The sequence below is a fragment of the Staurois parvus genome, unplaced genomic scaffold (genome assembly GCF_062004578.1).
Source record: "Staurois parvus isolate SC_StPar_1 unplaced genomic scaffold, SC_StPar_1.0 ptg000147l, whole genome shotgun sequence".
Classification (NCBI taxonomy): domain Eukaryota; kingdom Metazoa; phylum Chordata; class Amphibia; order Anura; family Ranidae; genus Staurois; species Staurois parvus.
In genome coordinates, this window is record NW_028317943.1 from 22,874,406 (window position 1) to 22,890,817 (window position 16,412).

The window sequence follows — 16,412 nt, forward strand, 5'->3', positions numbered from 1 at the left end:
TTTCACGGATGGACTTATTGCACTGTATGTGCACCACGCTTGAAATCACAGAACTCCTGAGAAACCCATTCTTTCTCAAAAGTTTGTAGAAGCAGTCTGCATGTCTAGGTTCTTGATTTTATACACCTGTGGCCATGGAGGTGATTGGAACACCTGAATCCAATGATTTGGAGGGCGGGGACCAGGGGCGGACTGACAACTCATGGGGCCCCTGGGCAATAGGGGATCATGGGGCTCCTGTGTCCTTGCCCAAACTCAAAAAATCCTATGAAAAAGGTATCTCATGGGGCCCCCTACTGACCTCGGGCAGTGCCCAAGCCTCCAAATGGTCAGTCCGCCCCCGGACTGGCATTTGTCTTGGTTAATGTAATGTTCGGTTTTATGAATGAAAATAATGCCTGTTTCCGAGTTTTTATTTTTTTGTTTTTTCGCAATACGACTGGATTAATTGCTTTTCAATGCATTTATGATTTTCTTTTTTTTTTATGTCCCTGTACAGTACTATGCCTTTTTAAAGTGCACTTTATAAAGTTTTGAACAGAAGACTTTTTTCTGACTTATTGTACAGGATTTATATAGCGCCAACAGTTTGCTCAGCGCTTTACAATACAATACAGCAGCAATACAGTTCAATACAAGAGGGATAGGAGGGCCCTGCTCCTTGGAGCTTACAATCTAGGAGAGGTTTTCAATGCATTCCTATGGGAAAGTGCATTTCGGTTTACCAGTTTTTTGCAATACGAGAAGTCCTGCAGAACGCATTAAGTTCGTAAACCGAGCTACGCCTGTATGTATATCTCCTTACAGAAGCATCGCTTGTCTTTAACATTGGGGGCTGCTGACAAACCTGGGCCTTGCTCTGTGAGGTAATCATGTTGCATGGGTCTTGGCTCCCTTGTGTCCCTGTCCTCCACCCTTCTAAATCCACAACATAGCAGGAACCTCCCAGGGTCCCAATCCCATTTGCTCTTCCTGCCTGTAATACTCCGTGGTCACGACTCCATGTTCCTCTCTGTACCTATGGTAAGAATTGGCAGTACATTTGAGCCTCTCTGTCACGTTGCTCTGTACGTGTCACATTGGAGCTGAGCAGAAGTCGGTATTCAGCTCTCACGTCCCCGAAATAAACGGGACAGAGTTCACCAGAGAATCAAGACACGCCCTCACCGAGTGAATGGGCTTCTGTGACGTGTCCGAATAGTGCGCGTGCGCGGAAACAAAACTCGTGGTTAGACATGCAGGGATGACTAGTAGAGGCTGACTCGTATTCCTGTTCCTCCGCTATGTGATCGTGCTGTGTCCCGCTACCTGACCTCTCCCTGCAGCGGTCTCCTGTCTGTGTGTTTCCTCTGCTCCATTGTACCAGACATCGTCCCCATTCCATCCATCATGTCTGTGTCCCCTCACTGGAGGATTGCCTCTGGCCTTCTGGTAAACTTGCTGTCCTCCATCTGCATTGTCTTCATCAACAAGTGGATCTATGTTCACCATGGCTTCCCTAACATGAGCCTGACCCTGGTGCACTTTGTGGTCACCTGGCTGGGACTGTTCCTGTGCCAGAGATTGGGGGTGTTCTGCCCCAAGTCTCTCCCTACTTCCAAGGTCTTACTATTGGCTCTCAGCTTCTGTGGCTTTGTGGTCTTCACTAACCTGTCTCTACAGAACAACACCATAGGGACCTACCAGCTGGCCAAAGTCATGACTACCCCCATGATCATCCTCATCCAAACCCTCTGGTACGGGAAGACCTTCTCGCTCAGGATCAAGCTTACTTTGGTGAGTGTGGCGTCACATTATTATTATTATACAGGATTTATTTAGCACCAACAGTTTTCTCAGCACTTTACAATATAAAGGGAGACAATACAGCAACAATACAGTTCAATACAAGAGGGATAGGAGGGCCCTGCTCCTTGGAGTTTACAATCTAGGAGATTATTATTGCATGTTCTAAATCCGTTGCTCTAGGATAACTCTATGGGGTTGGCTGGTTTTTGCATCTTCCAACCCTGCGGATTATACAATGTTAAGCTGGCCATACGCTTTAAAATGTACTGAGGAAGCCTGAAACTGGGGCGAAACGCATAGAGGGGGAAGGAGCTGAGCCCTAGATGTTTTGAACGGATGACCATCCAGGAGAGCGGGGTAGTGAGCCATGTAATGAAATTATACATTATGCTGGCTAGTTTTTTACATTTTGTAAGTGTTTTTAATCTGGGCACTAATAAATAGTTTTATAAATGGAGCACTATGGTTCCACTTCTCTGTTTTCCATAATACATATTATATGGGAGCGTCAACTGGAGGAGTGTATACTGTGGCAGTGCCGGGAGAGGAGCTGGAGAAAGACCACAGAGGGTGTACCCAAGTCTGTCCACATGTTGAGCGCATAATGACCTATTGATGAGGCCAGAAAGTCAGTTTTGAGTGACACCAGAGCTGTTCTTGTGAGAAGCTGAGGTTATCTGAAGTACAATCCAGAGGTGATCCAACAGATGCGGAGTTGCTGTGTATGGGATGAGTGTAGAACTATGCTGGTTTAACCCCTTATAGTGTGGAGGGTTTTTTTTTTTTGAGGAGAGCTAGGAGAGTGGAGGAGATTCATGCTCATCGGACGCAAAACATTAGTCCATATAGGGGGCACATGCCATATATGACCTCGATTAGCGGTTTGGTCATGTACATCAGGTGAGAGCACAGCCGGTGGAGGTGTGTACATATGTTTATTGGTTTGCAGTGTATACAAGCACGACGTGTTTCAAGAAGTAATTTGCAATTCAAGCATCTGTGAAGATGTACAACCATATAGAATGTCAACACATGGACACTCATTAAAAGATGTTTATGTTGGTGGTTTTGGTTCAAATCATAGGTGAAGTGTGACACTTGATTGATATTTACACTTTAATATCTGGTTGTACAACCTCTTTAATGCAGGGTTTCTCAACCAGGGCTCCATGGAACCCTATGATTTATCCATAGGTTGCTAAGAGTTCTTTGAGCAAAGAGCAATTTCTGCCTCTCAGATAAGTTCCCACTGACACCATTGATCTTTTTTAGCTATCTGTAGGGAGGGAATTCTTCCCACTGACCATGTGTAAAGAGCATTTTACCCACTGACCATCACACTAATGTGTCATGAGTTGTAGATATAGTATGTTTTAGCAGGGGTTTCTCTGAGACTGGAAAGTTATTTCAAGTGTTCCTCTGTGTTGAAAAGGTTGAGGAAAGCTGCCTTAGGGTCACCATACACAGTACAGTCTGACCATGCAAACTTTGTACAGTCAACTTAAGAATTAAGGCCTGGACAAATATCAGGTGGACATTTGGCCTGTGTACGGCAGCCAGTCTGACGGAAGCTGGCCGACTGCCTGGCTTTTGTCGAAGGGGCATGACTGAAAAGGTTTGCTGATCGGCATCTGATCAGCGCTCTAAGCCATAGAGTGCCGATCGGTAAACCTCTTTTGGTCATGCCACTTCGACAGAAGACAGACGGTCGGACAGCTTCTGTTGGATAGAATGCCTATCTAACCTGTGTCGCTGACCTGTGGGGGTGGGTGGTATTGTTAGTACAGGATCTCCTTCTGAACTCTTTTTAGGATTGGTACAAGATCTACTCCTGAGCTATTCAGTGGCCTGAACGAAAAGAAACTGATGGTGTACTAGGCTTTGCTATAACTTTGTAATATGAGAACCTACCTAAACTATCCAGTTAGGCAAGCCCTTCCACTGCATACTCGTTGGTATATCTAAAGAAGATTATACAATCACATTGTAACGTATGTTGAGAATAAAGACTAACTCCATCTTTCCTTTTACTTTAAAGGCCAAGCTGGCCCAAACAAACTATTGCCCCTTTACTAATTGCTGCAGTCGCTGTCAGCACTGTATACACTGCCTGTAGTTTCAGTTACATCCAGCATACAGTGTTGTGTTCTGGCAGCAGTATGGGGACTTCTTGTCCCTTTCCTGGAACAAAAACCAAGAAGCCTTGTATTTTTAACAGAGAATACAAGGTTTCATTTGATTGGAGGTAGGTAGATATGCCACAATATCCACCTCAGCCATTCAGAGGAATGCTTTCATTAATTATTAAAAATACAAGGCTTCCTGTGAATAGCTGGGCATCACTCAGCCTGACTTGATTTTGTTCCAACCGCAGATAAGGCCCCGTACCACTGCTGGAACACAATAATACATGCAACTGGTACTATATACAGTGCTGACAGCAGCCATGGCAATTGGTAAAGGAAATAGTTCATATGGGTCAGCTTGGCCCAAACAAACTAAAGTGGAAAGAAAGGTGGAGTTAAGCTTTAAGATCTTGCAAAACCTATGTAATGTAAGGGCTTGTGCAAGGTAATATAAATTGTTTGGATTGTAAAGGTTTGTCCCCATATAATTTTGGTAAATGTAATTTATCTTGTACAGGGATATTTTAATCAAATTGTAGCATGTATGGCCACCTTAAGTTCCTTTTCACACAGCTGTTCCAATCATTCTGCCTGTCAGTTTTTCAAGTGGACCTGATCAGAAGGTCCATCCATCCCTGTGGACAGGCAGATGGACTTGTGTCCCTTTACACCTGCCTACCTCCCAGTCCGCTACAAAAAAAACAAAGGGGATACATTTTCTGTTTGGGCGTATCAGAGAGCAGTCGGGTGTAAACGGCAGTGGAATCTGTTTACACCTGGCCAGCCATAGAGCAGAATGGGCTGTCTGTATCCGCTCTGCATAAACTGAGCGGACACAGACCTGTCATCCTCGCTGATCTGCTCTGATCAACAGGGGATCTGTGAGCAGCTCCCCTGTTGTTTAGAACAGAATCCACTCCATGTAAAAGGGGCCTGAGGAGGCTGACCATTTTTCTATACAATCTCCTTTAGATCTCCTGTCAACTATGTAGTATAAGGTCCTGCCTACTTTGATACCAATTCAATGGATTGTTATGTGTCACCATATTACAAAGTTCTGATAAAGCTAAAGGAGGTTATATAATCTGATTGTACAATTTTCATTTAGATTTACCATAACTGTGTAATATAAGGCTATTCTTATACAATCCATTCAGTTAGTGTCAAATGAAAGGTCCTTGCACTGCATAGATGACGGTAGATTATATAATCAGATTGTGTAGTGTATTATCCTGACAAGTAGAATCTGCATGCTGAGGTTGCATGGGCAGGGTTTTCCCACCAGCTGGTACAACCCACTATAGGGGCACTTTAGCTGAAGCCACAAGCATGTGTGTGGTTTTGAGACTTCAAAAATGCTGGTAATTGTTTATTTTCTCAAAATTTTTTATGTTTGACATAAAATGGTACATACTCCTTTGGCACATTCAGCAAATAAAATATATATGGTGTATGTGAGATATATATATATATCTATATGTGTATGTATGTATATGTGTGTGTGTGTGTGTGTGTGTGTGTGTGTATATATGTGTGTGTGTATATGTATATATATATATATATATATTTTATCTGGACTATGTAATAAATCTTGTCAAGTCAGGACTTGCATACACTATAAAAATTCCTGTTTGAGATTAAAAAAATTGATAACCTCAACTTGTTTGTGATGATGCAGATTCTAGAACTGCCATTTGAATCTTGCTTCATTATTCACTAGCAAGTGTTACTGCTCTGCAAGGAATGTGCACATTAAAGTGGAATGAGTTCCACTACTTTAACTGTTTCCCAAAACATTACATTCAAGGTATGCCTTGCATGATAACTGTCACAGTTGCTTGTGCTCTTTAATTGTCAAGCCATCAAATGGCTGATTTCATAGCTTATCATGTGCAGTACCATTTCAACTACAGGTCAAAGAAAGGCCAAGATAGCAGCTTTATTTATTTCTTGCTTACCCATGGTGCCAAGAAAGAAAATTGCATAATCTATGGACTGCTTTAGAATCTGTCTGGGGATTTCTGGTAACTTGGTGTTATATTTTTTACTTTTGGGATTTATTATATTGATGTATTTGATGGCGTGTGTGATCACAGTTCCAATTTTCTTTTGCAGATACCTATAACATTGGGAGTGTTTCTGAACTCCTACTACGATGTGAAGTTCAATGCTCTAGGGATGGTGTTTGCTGCCCTTGGTGTCTTTGTAACATCCCTTTACCAAGTGGTTTGTATCAACTTCTTCATACGTGTTCTGCAGTATAATGCCACTTAACCAGAGAGCTGAGATCCGTTACCCCAATATTATTTTTGCATTGCTAATTAAAGTATACGTAAACCCTCACCTTGTAAAACAACCCGTTCATTTTAAAATAGCAATGAAATGCAGGACATTTGTGTAGAGATAGAGGAAAAAAAAAATAATTATAAACATTTTTACCCTTTTTTTTTTTTTTTTTTTTTTATAAGTGATGGCATTCCCTCTGTTCTCAACGGTGTAAGAGCTAGGGGAGGAGAAACAGCAGAACACTGGTCTTCCCAGTGAAGGACTGTGCAGGAGGGGAGTGTCGGTCTGATCATTGGATGAGCACACACTGGGTTCCATGCACAGCTAGAGAACTGACCATGCTGTTTTCCTGCTCAGTGTGGTTGGTTTTTAATAGGAATGCAGAGGGAAAGGTAGGAACACCAGGGATTTCACACAAACTAAGAGATACAAAGAACAGGATACTTTTTTTTTTTTTTTTCATACAAGTACATGGTACAGCAAGCATATATCAGGAATATGAAATGTTGGGATTAATTACACTGAGGAGCATGTGGACTCTGTTTAAAAACGTTTTGCTTGATCTGTATTTTTAAAGCCACATGTCAGGCAAACAGTTAAATACTTATATTCCGGGGAAAAAAAGAGAGAAAAGCTGTTTTGTTTGACAAAGGATTTGCATTTCTATCCATTCACTTTTGAGATTGACACAAAACAGCTCTGTCTAGTGGGGCAGGAGGGCTGATTTTCTATGCTGCAGTTAGGTACCACTTGCAGAATTTGTGCTTCCTCCACTGTGACTGGACAGTGAAAAGAGAAGCAGCAAATTGATAAGCTCATCACAGTAAATAAAACCCGAACCAAAAAAGCTAATGGGGTTTTTTAAGGTACCAAACCATATATAACAACAATATAAAAATAAGAAAAAAAGAGTTGAAGAAGAGTTTACCGCCTTTCATTAGTTAAAAAACCCCCACCATATTGGTGGGGCATGACAAGAGGACACATAGATCATAATAGGCCCAAATGTGTTGGACAGACAGTACTACGAAATGTATCATACTGACAAGAAATCACAGATTGAAATAATGATACTCGTAGGATGATTCCTTGACATCTTTGGTGCCGATAAATGCTGGAGCAATTAACAGAATATTTTAAGTACAAGTGGATACTTTGTTACTCCAACGCGTTTCACAGGTGTTAGATAATGAGTTTATGTGAAATCTCCATTAAACACTGTAAATAATATTGTAATTATGAATATTATACAGTATATATTTCAGTTAGAGCTGTATCAGTGTGGGTGTGCAATATGTCTTCACATAAATTCCTGTTATATAGATACCATAGTTGGCAAAGGGGAATATTCTATTTACACCTTCTTTACTGTATAAGGTTGGCCATAGACGGGCTTCGGCCGGTAAACGAAAAATTGGTAGTTGCCATGGATGCTGCCACCAATGCTTACGAAAAACGGCCATTTTTCGTGGATTTTCCAGCATTACCGATAAAAAGAAACAAGAAGATCTGCAAAATATGGCCGTTGGCATTGCCCCACTAACGGCGTGAATATCAGCCGATTTTCCGTTCAGACGAAAATTTGGCCGATTAAATGACCCGTCTATGGCCTGCATAACAGAAGTCTTTGCTGAGAATCCTTTCAGACAGTTTGGTGCCAGAGTTAGTTTATCTAACAATGGGACAAAACCTGTTGGCTTCACAAATATGCACTCAAAGGATATCTCATTTAGATATGCAATGAAGGTGGCCAGCCTTTCATGAATACTTTGTTTCCCAGGAAAAGGTCATGAACTGGAATACTTAAATTCCATAAAGGGTGTGCCAAGATTTGCCTTTAAGTGGGTTGGTGGATGCTAAATCCAGAGGATTTGAAGTTAGCTAATTATGAAAGGGAATAGATTGGCCAACCAATCAGAGATACTCCATGAAAATTAATGGAGGAGAGGCCTATAACTATGGACACTAGAGAGAGAGGCTCTTAGGAACACCAGGGGAAGGGAATGGAACTTGTATGTCCCAGTTCCATGGTAATTATGGAATATATTCGTTGCACTTATATCTAAATGTTTGTCATATGTCTTTTCTGTCTCATTGTTTGTATTTTGTAATATGTTTGAGCTTTCTTAATAATCTTTTTTATGTAACTAGATTGTGTTAGTTTAGACCTCCAACCTATTCACCAATACATTTTGGTTGTTGTGTTTAAACCTTTCACTTCTGGGTAAGAACTCTTCATTTACCAAATCATATCAGAGAAATATATTTCATAATCTATAGATTTGGTCAACACAGGACAAAGCCTGCTTTTTCAGGGAGACTAAGTATAAATTTCTAAAATAAAGCAAAAATAGGCCCAGAGCACATTATGGATATATGTCTGTTATAATACATAGAATTAAAAAAGAAAACCATGAAATGGAAGGCTGACCGCATTTACAAGAGTATTGTATCGGCACCAAAGATGTCAAGGAATCATCCTAAGAGTATCATTATTTCAATCTGTGATTTAATGTCAGTAGGCTACATTTTGTAGTACTGTCTGTCCAACACATTTGGACCTATTATGATCTGTGTCCTATTGTCATGCCCCACCAATGTGGTGTTTTTTTAATTAATAAAAGGAGGTAAGCTTCAACTTTTTTTGCATATGGTGTGGCACCTTGAAAACCCCATTAACTTCTTCGGTTAGCGTTTTATTTACTGTTTCAAATAAGGGGTGTGGTACCAGTTAAACCTTCTTACAGTGATCTGGAGATTTATTGTCTCCATCTCCCACCCCACTTACAGTTATTGATAAGCTCATCACTCTATGTTTAAATATCAGTATGTTTCATGTTAGAACATGAACACTGCAGCACAACTGACTTATGCAGCTTCTCCCCCTCCCAGTCTGAGCTCTACTATACAGGGATGACAAAAGATTGATGCCAAATTCAAGTACTTGAACTGCTTGTAATAAAAGTGTGTGGGTTTTAGTTATACTTTAATTTTGTAACTGAACAGTGCTTCAGATGTTTGTCATTTTCAAGTTTAAATGTAATTAATTGAAATAACGTAATATGTTTACACATGGGTGTACCAATCCATACACCTGTGAGAAGGGTTGTTTTTACCTACATGGGATGCACAGGTGTTTCATGATGTAACATGCAGGCAGCTTGGTCCAGTCAATGACAGGAGGCTGGCTGCACTGTTCTCCACATGCATCCTGCAGTGCACACCCATGTGGGTCCAATGCACGGATCAGGATGCATTCTGTCTGCGTCCTGATCCATACATCAGACCTGCATGGATGCTTGTGGATATCCATGCAGGTAGCTGTCTGAAAGGGGCTGCGAGGAACACCTGTGCATCCTGCGTAGGTAAAAGCAGCCGTTAAATTTTTTATTTTTTTTTCTTATGTGTGGGCGGTATGATCGTTGCTTGGGATTAAAGAATAGCTTCCTCTCCATGATGCCGCATGTTGACCTGTACTGTTGCTTTGCTCTGGAACAAGGTTATCTGTAGTCTTGAGGAAAATAAACAAAGCATCTGGAAAATGTAAATGAGAATAGCAAAGACGCAAACTGACTTTTAGAATAATTTGTCATTTATGTACATTCATACGTTACTTCCTAGACTGTACTAGTTTTTTTGCATTGTTGCTTTATTTCAAATTTAGGTCCTATACTTTAACAAGTACAATTTTGCTTGTAGTTAGCCTGGGTTGTTTTATCATGAACTTTTTTTTTTTTTGGATTATTCATTTATTTGCAGTGGGTTGGAGCCAAGCAGCACGAGTTACAGGTCAACTCTATGCAGTTGCTGTACTACCAAGCACCTTTGTCCTCAGCTATGATGTTGGCTGTTGTGCCCTTCTTTGAACCAGTAATTGGAGAAGGGGGGATATTTGGACCATGGTCACCTACAGCTGTGGTAAGTTTAGACTATAGACAGATAAATATATATTTATCAAGCGTTCATTGATATTAAAAATTCTCTTATTTTTGTTTCAGATAATGGTGCTTTTCTCTGGTATTATTGCTTTCACTGTAAACCTGTCTATCTATTGGATAATTGGGAATACTTCACCAGTTACGTATCCTTTTCAATCTTGTATGTCCTTGTTACATTATAAAAACGATATTCCATTAAATGTACATTGAGCTTGTGTCAGGATGAATGCCTTTATGTCCATGCATGGGTGTCACGTCTATCCACTGACCAATCAATCTTACGGACACAGCTGATCATGTGATGTGGTAAAAGTCCAATCACAGCAGCCTTTTACCACATGATCAGCTGTGTCCAATGACACAGCAGATCACCAGTAAATGCAGTTTCTGGTTATCAGCTGCACTTTCCTCGCCGCGTGAGGTTTTGCTCTTTATTTTTTTTTTTTGTTTATAGAGCAAAAAATAAAACACTCTGCAACAATTAAATACCACCAAAAGAAAACTCTATTTGTGTGGAAAAAATAATTTCATATGGGAACAGTGTTGCATGACCAAGCAATTGTCATTCAAAGTGCAACAGCGCTGAAAATTGGCCTGGGCAGGAAGGGGGTATAGGTGCCTGGTAGGCAAGTGGTGAATTAAACATCAAACCACAAAGAAAACTTTTTGGAACCATGAAGGACCCCTCCGTAATATCTCCATTCTCCATAGGGTGCTCAGTATTACTGTATTCAGTGTAGTTCTGGTAGCATGCAGCGCCAACACTGAGCCCAGTATTATAATGGTTATAATATGGGTTTAAAGCTGTTATAAAGCTTGAATGTGTGTGGTGTGTTTTTGTTTTTTTGTTTTTTTTTTTTTAAAACCTGAATGCCTTCTCTGTATTAAGGTAAAAACCTTCAGTATGCAAATCTTCCCGCCAGCCCCCTTATACTTACCTGAGCCCAATATCATTCAAGTGATGTGCATGAGAGCAGTGGCTCTTTTGTGTCTCTCCCTCCACATTGGCTCAGACACAGCAGCGGGAGCCATTGACTACCACTGCTATCAATCACAGCCAGTGAGGAGGGAGTGGGGTGGGGGCGCTGGACACACAGAGCTGGCTAGGGAGCGAACCCGCACCAGTGCCCACATAGCAAGCTACTTGCTATGGTGGCACTCAGCTTGGGGGGGGGGGGACCCGTGAAGAGGAAGATCAGGACTGTTCTGTGCAAAGCCATTGCACAGAGCAGGTAAGTATAACACGTTTGTAAAAAAATTTTTATCTCGTAAATGACAATCACATTTAGCTTTATGGTTTCAATGCTTGCCCTCCTGAGGATTTACCCCCCCCCCCCCCCTTCCTGACCAGGCCATTTTTTGCGTTAGGGCGCTGCATTACTTTAACTGACAATTGCGTGGTCATGCAACGCTGTACCCAAATGAAATTTACAGCCTTTTTTCCACCACAAATTGAGCTTTCTTTTGGTGGCATTTGATCGCCTGTGCATGTGTTTTTTTTTTGTTTTTTTTTTGTTAGTGGTTTTTTTTTTTTTTATTAAATATTTTTGCACTATAGATTTTTGAGAGAAAACAATATTTTTTACTTTTTGCTATTAAACATGTCTAGTAAAAAAAATTTAAAATATCAAATTTTGTCATAAATTTTTAGGCCAAAATGTATTCTGCTACATGTCTTTGCTAAACAAAATCCCAATATGTGTAAATTAATTGGTTTACATGAAAGTTATAGCATTTACAAATGGCGGTGTATATATACTGGGATTTTTTGTTTTTAAATTTTTACTAGTAATGGCGGTGATCAGTGACTTGTAGTGGGACTGTTGCGGACATTCTGACACTGGGGGGAACTGACTTGGTGTCACTGACATCCCCAGTGACACAAATACAGTGATCAGTGCTAAAAAAAAAAAATTCACACTGTACTAATAGCACTGGGCAGGAAGGAGTTAACATGAGGGGTGATCAAAGGGTTAACTGTGTGCAGGGTGTTTTTCACTATGGGGTGGTGTCTGTGTGCTTCACTGTAAGCACATTGCTTTGGATGGCTGTGCTGTGCAGTCATCCAAAGCAGTGTGCCCAAGCTCACAGGGAGAACTGTTAGCAAACAAAACAGTTCTCTTACCCATCGGAGATCCTCGGTAATAACCGGGCACCGGCGAGTTATCACTGGCCGAGACCCACTGATTGACGGCCGCGAATGTCTGCAATAGTAAGGCACACCCCCCTACCCGGAAATGCAAAATCATGTGCATATATACATGATTTTGCGGACCCGTGCCGCCTTGTAGCAGTATTTCTCCTATAGGGGGGCTGGGAAATGGAATCTGATGCTGAAAAGGGGCAAACTGCTGCAAGTATGATGTGCAGGCACCTAGAAATGCCTGCAGCAGCCTCTGATGCCTCATCTTGACCTGTTAGCAGCAGGATTAGGAGGTGCCAAAGCTTTTTATCTACCTCCTATTGGTCATAGAGACTGCCCTTCATAGCGATGGGCCAGTAGAAATGTATGGGGGTGGGGCATAATGGGAAACTTCAACACTACCTGGACTAATGATGCTTTGCCTGTTAGAATAACCCAGTATTTGGTTGTTACTGAAAGGTTTGAGAGACTAGGGGTTCGCACTTCAAATCAGTTGAAATTTTCCCTCTTCTTCCCAGTGATAGTAATCTTAAAGTGGAGCTCCACCCAAAAGGGGAAGTTCTGCTTTAAGTCTTTGTCCCCCGCTCCCAATTAAGGATTGGCACCTTTGTGGAGCGGGAGGGGAATTGGTAACCGAATTTGACTGGTACCTGCTCACACTTCGGCTGCGATTGCCTAGGCAATCGGAAGTGGAAGTTGTCCTCCTACCCTCCCTCCCCTTAGTCTTGTGGGACACGTGACAGGTCCCAGAACACTACAGGGCCATTCACAAAACGCAGAGTTTCTTGCACATGTGCAGCGGGCACCTGGCTGTGAAGCTGCAAGCCCCTTTCAACATTTTTACCAAATTTGTAGTATTTTCTTCAAAATCTTCTCAGCAAAATAAAGCATGGAGACATGGATGGATGGGGAAGTTTGCTTTGGATATTGAAAATGAATGAAAGTGGTTTTTGTTTGTGCTGATCAGATGCAGTGCAGTTCCACTTTAAGGGAAGCAAAACCATATAGAGGTAGGACCACTATGCACTAATAAAAAGAATAAACTATACAGAGGTGATCTTTATAGTGCTATTTATTAACCTATTACAGTGCTATTTATTGATAATCTCTTACTGCTAACCTATTACTCATTACTATTACAGTTTAATCCTTAACATATCTGTTCAGCTACAACATGTTTGGACACTTTAAATTCTGTATTACTCTTTTGGGAGGATACATCCTATTCCAGGACCCGCTCTCTCTTAATCAAGGATTTGGAATATTATGCACTTTGCTTGGTATTTTAGCTTACACTCACTTCAAACTTAATGAACAGGAAGTGAATAAAAGTAAACTGGTCCAGAGGCCATGAGTCTTGCCTTGATAGACTGCTTCATTATTCGATCTTTTTTTATCTATGCCTAAAGAACTATAACAGACTATATCCATTCTAATAAAGGAATTTACATGAGATTACCATTTAATATGTGGCGCTACAAACAAGTGTACTGAATTGTGCCAGAAAACCCTCTGCAGTATGTGCACATAAATACACAGTATTTCTGTGGGAAACAGAAACGTGTGGAAGGTAGGATGTATGTCTATGTATTATGTATGTGTCATGACGCTTTTCATTTTGGAATGTGAGAATACAATTTCTTAATTTCTTTACAATTAAGGAAACTTTGAAACCTCTGTGAGTGCAAATTCAAAGTTTTGAGAAAAAATATTCTCCAAGTATTCATATTGAATAAATTTGAAGAACATTTCATAAGAACAATGTGTATTGTGTATTTTGTGATTTACTGATTTTAAAGAATATAACCGCATTTCCCTACAAGTTGAAAAGTATTTTACTTTTATGTATTCTATTATGATTTCTCTTACTGATACTTTATAGAGCAGGGGTCGGCAATAAAATGGATCGGGGCATAGAAACCCTGAGTAAAGCGGCCACCTACACACGGACCCAAGTCTAAAGATATTCCAGTGAAAGAATACGTTTTTATATATACAGTGAAGGAAATAAAGTATTTGATCCCCTGCTGATTTTGAATGTTTGCCCACTCGCAAAGAAATGATCAGTCTAAACATCGAATGGTAGATGTATTGTAACACTGAGAGACAGAATAGCAACATTAAAATTCAAAACAAATGCATGTCTTACAAATTATGCACTGATTTGCATGTTTATGAAGGAAATAAGTATTTGATCCCCGTCATGAAAACATGACTTAGTACTTGGTGGCAAATCCCTTGTTGGCAATCACAGAGGTCAAACATTTCCTGTAGTTGGCCACCAGGTTTGCACCCATCTCAGGAGGGATTTTGGCCCACTCCTCTTGGCAGATCCTCTCCAAGTCATTAAGGTTTGGTAGCTGACATTTGGCAACTCGAACTTTCAGCTCCCTCCACAGATTTTCAATCAGATTAAGGTCTGAAGACTAGCTAGGCAACTTCAGGACCTTAATGTGCTTCTTCTTGAGCCACTCCTTTGTTGCCTTGGCCATATGTTTTGGGTCATTGTCATGCTGGAACACACATCCACGACCCATTTTCAATGCACTGGTTGAGGGAAGAAGGTTTTCACCCAAGATTTGACGGTACACTGCCCCGTCCATCGTCCCTTAGATGCGGTGCAGTTGTCCTGTCCCCTTAGCAGAAAAACACCCCCAAAGCAGAATTTTCCATGTTTGACAGTTGGGATGGTGTTCTTGGGGTCATAGGCAGCATTCCTCCTCCTTCTCCAAACACAGTGAGTTGAGTTGATGCCAAAGAGCTCAATTTTGGTCTCATCTGACCACAACACTTTCAACTAGTCCTCCTCTGCATCATACAGATGTTCAGTGGCACACTTCAGATGGGCCTGGACATGTGCTTTCTTGAGTAGAGGGACCTTGCGGGCACTGCAGGATTTCAACTGTTCTTATGATCATTGACACTCCACGAGGTGAGATCTTGCATGGTGCACCAGACCTAGGGAGACTGACAGTTGTTTTGTGTTTTTTTTTTTTTTTTTTTTCCATTTGCGAATGATTGCACCAACTGTTGTCACCTTCTCACCAAGCTGCTTGGTGATAGTTTGGTAGCCCAGTCCAGCCTTGTGTAGGTCTACAACCTTGTCTCTGACATCCTCGGACAGCACTTTGGTCTGATTGCTCCTGTGGACAGGTGTCTTTTTATACAGCTAACAAAATGAGATTAGCAGCGCTCCCTTTTAAGAGATTGCTTGTAATCTCAGCTCTTTTCCTGTATGAAAGACACCTGGTAGCCAGAAATCCTGCTGAATGATAGGGGATCAAATACTTTCCCTCATGAACATGCAAATCGGTGCATAATTTGTTAGAATAGCAACAAAAAATTCAAAAGAAATGCATGTCTATCTCTCAATGTTACAATACACCTACCATTCGATTTTTAGACTGATCATTTCTTTGAGTGGGCAAACGTTCAAAATCAGCAGGGGATCAAATACTTATTTCCTTCACTGTAAAAAAAAACCAAAACAAACAAATGGAATCCCCTATGGGTGGGACCTTCCAGGTAGCATCCCTTCACAAGACAGAAAATGCATGACACGCAGATAACGAATTGTAAGCAGGCGTATGACACGTTTTCGAGATCAATAAAAATCTCTTCAGGGATGCAATGGCTGACTATAGTACATTCTAAGGTATGAAGAAAATACATATAAGCATTTTACAAATTTAACATGATTTATGTATTTTTCTTCATATCTTAGAATGTACTATAGTCAGCCATTGCATCCCTGAAGAATTTTATTGATCTTGAAATGTGTCGAATGCCCGACTACAATTCGGTATCATCATGTGTCTTCTTGATCACACTTGTGGCTATTATATTGTCTTTTTTTTTTTTTTTTTTTTTTTTTTTAATATAACTTCAATAAACTGTATTTTATATGGTGGTGTGGATTTTCTGGCTTGTGAACGGATGCTGCCTGGAAAGTTCTACCTGTAGGGGATTTCCATTTGTTTAGTACATTTAGGGATGATGGCAGCTTCAGACTTCTTTCACCACAGCATTCTAATTATATATATATATATATATATATATATATATATATATATATATATATATATATATATATATATACACAAAATTTTTTATTTTTTTGCAAATGTACCT

The 16,412-nt window shown here is 40.6% G+C and overlaps 1 protein-coding gene across 1 annotated transcript; it reads left to right on the top strand.

Moving 5' to 3' along the window:
* Positions 1-1,193: 1,193 nt before the first annotated feature.
* Positions 1,194-14,043, top strand: SLC35E3 (solute carrier family 35 member E3). Its single transcript, XM_089674120.1, has 5 exons — positions 1,194-1,776; positions 6,030-6,140; positions 9,960-10,118; positions 10,199-10,281; positions 13,449-14,043. Exons 1-5 carry the CDS (start codon positions 1,390-1,392, stop codon positions 13,633-13,635), a joined length of 927 nt encoding a protein of 308 aa, XP_089530246.1. The 5' UTR covers positions 1,194-1,389; the 3' UTR covers positions 13,636-14,043.
* The last annotated feature ends 2,369 nt before the right edge of the window (positions 14,044-16,412 follow it).

Bases quoted from the DNA above. Each gene is read 5' to 3' on its own strand.
- SLC35E3 (XM_089674120.1), top strand. From the start codon at position 1,390: ATGTCTGTGTCCCCTCACTGGAGGATTGCCTCTGGCCTTCTGGTAAAC. The intron at 6,141-9,959 runs GTTTGTATCAAC...ATTTATTTGCAG, and splicing joins TAACATCCCTTTACCAAGTG to TGGGTTGGAGCCAAGCAGCA. The intron at 10,119-10,198 runs GTAAGTTTAGAC...TTTTTGTTTCAG, and splicing joins CATGGTCACCTACAGCTGTG to ATAATGGTGCTTTTCTCTGG.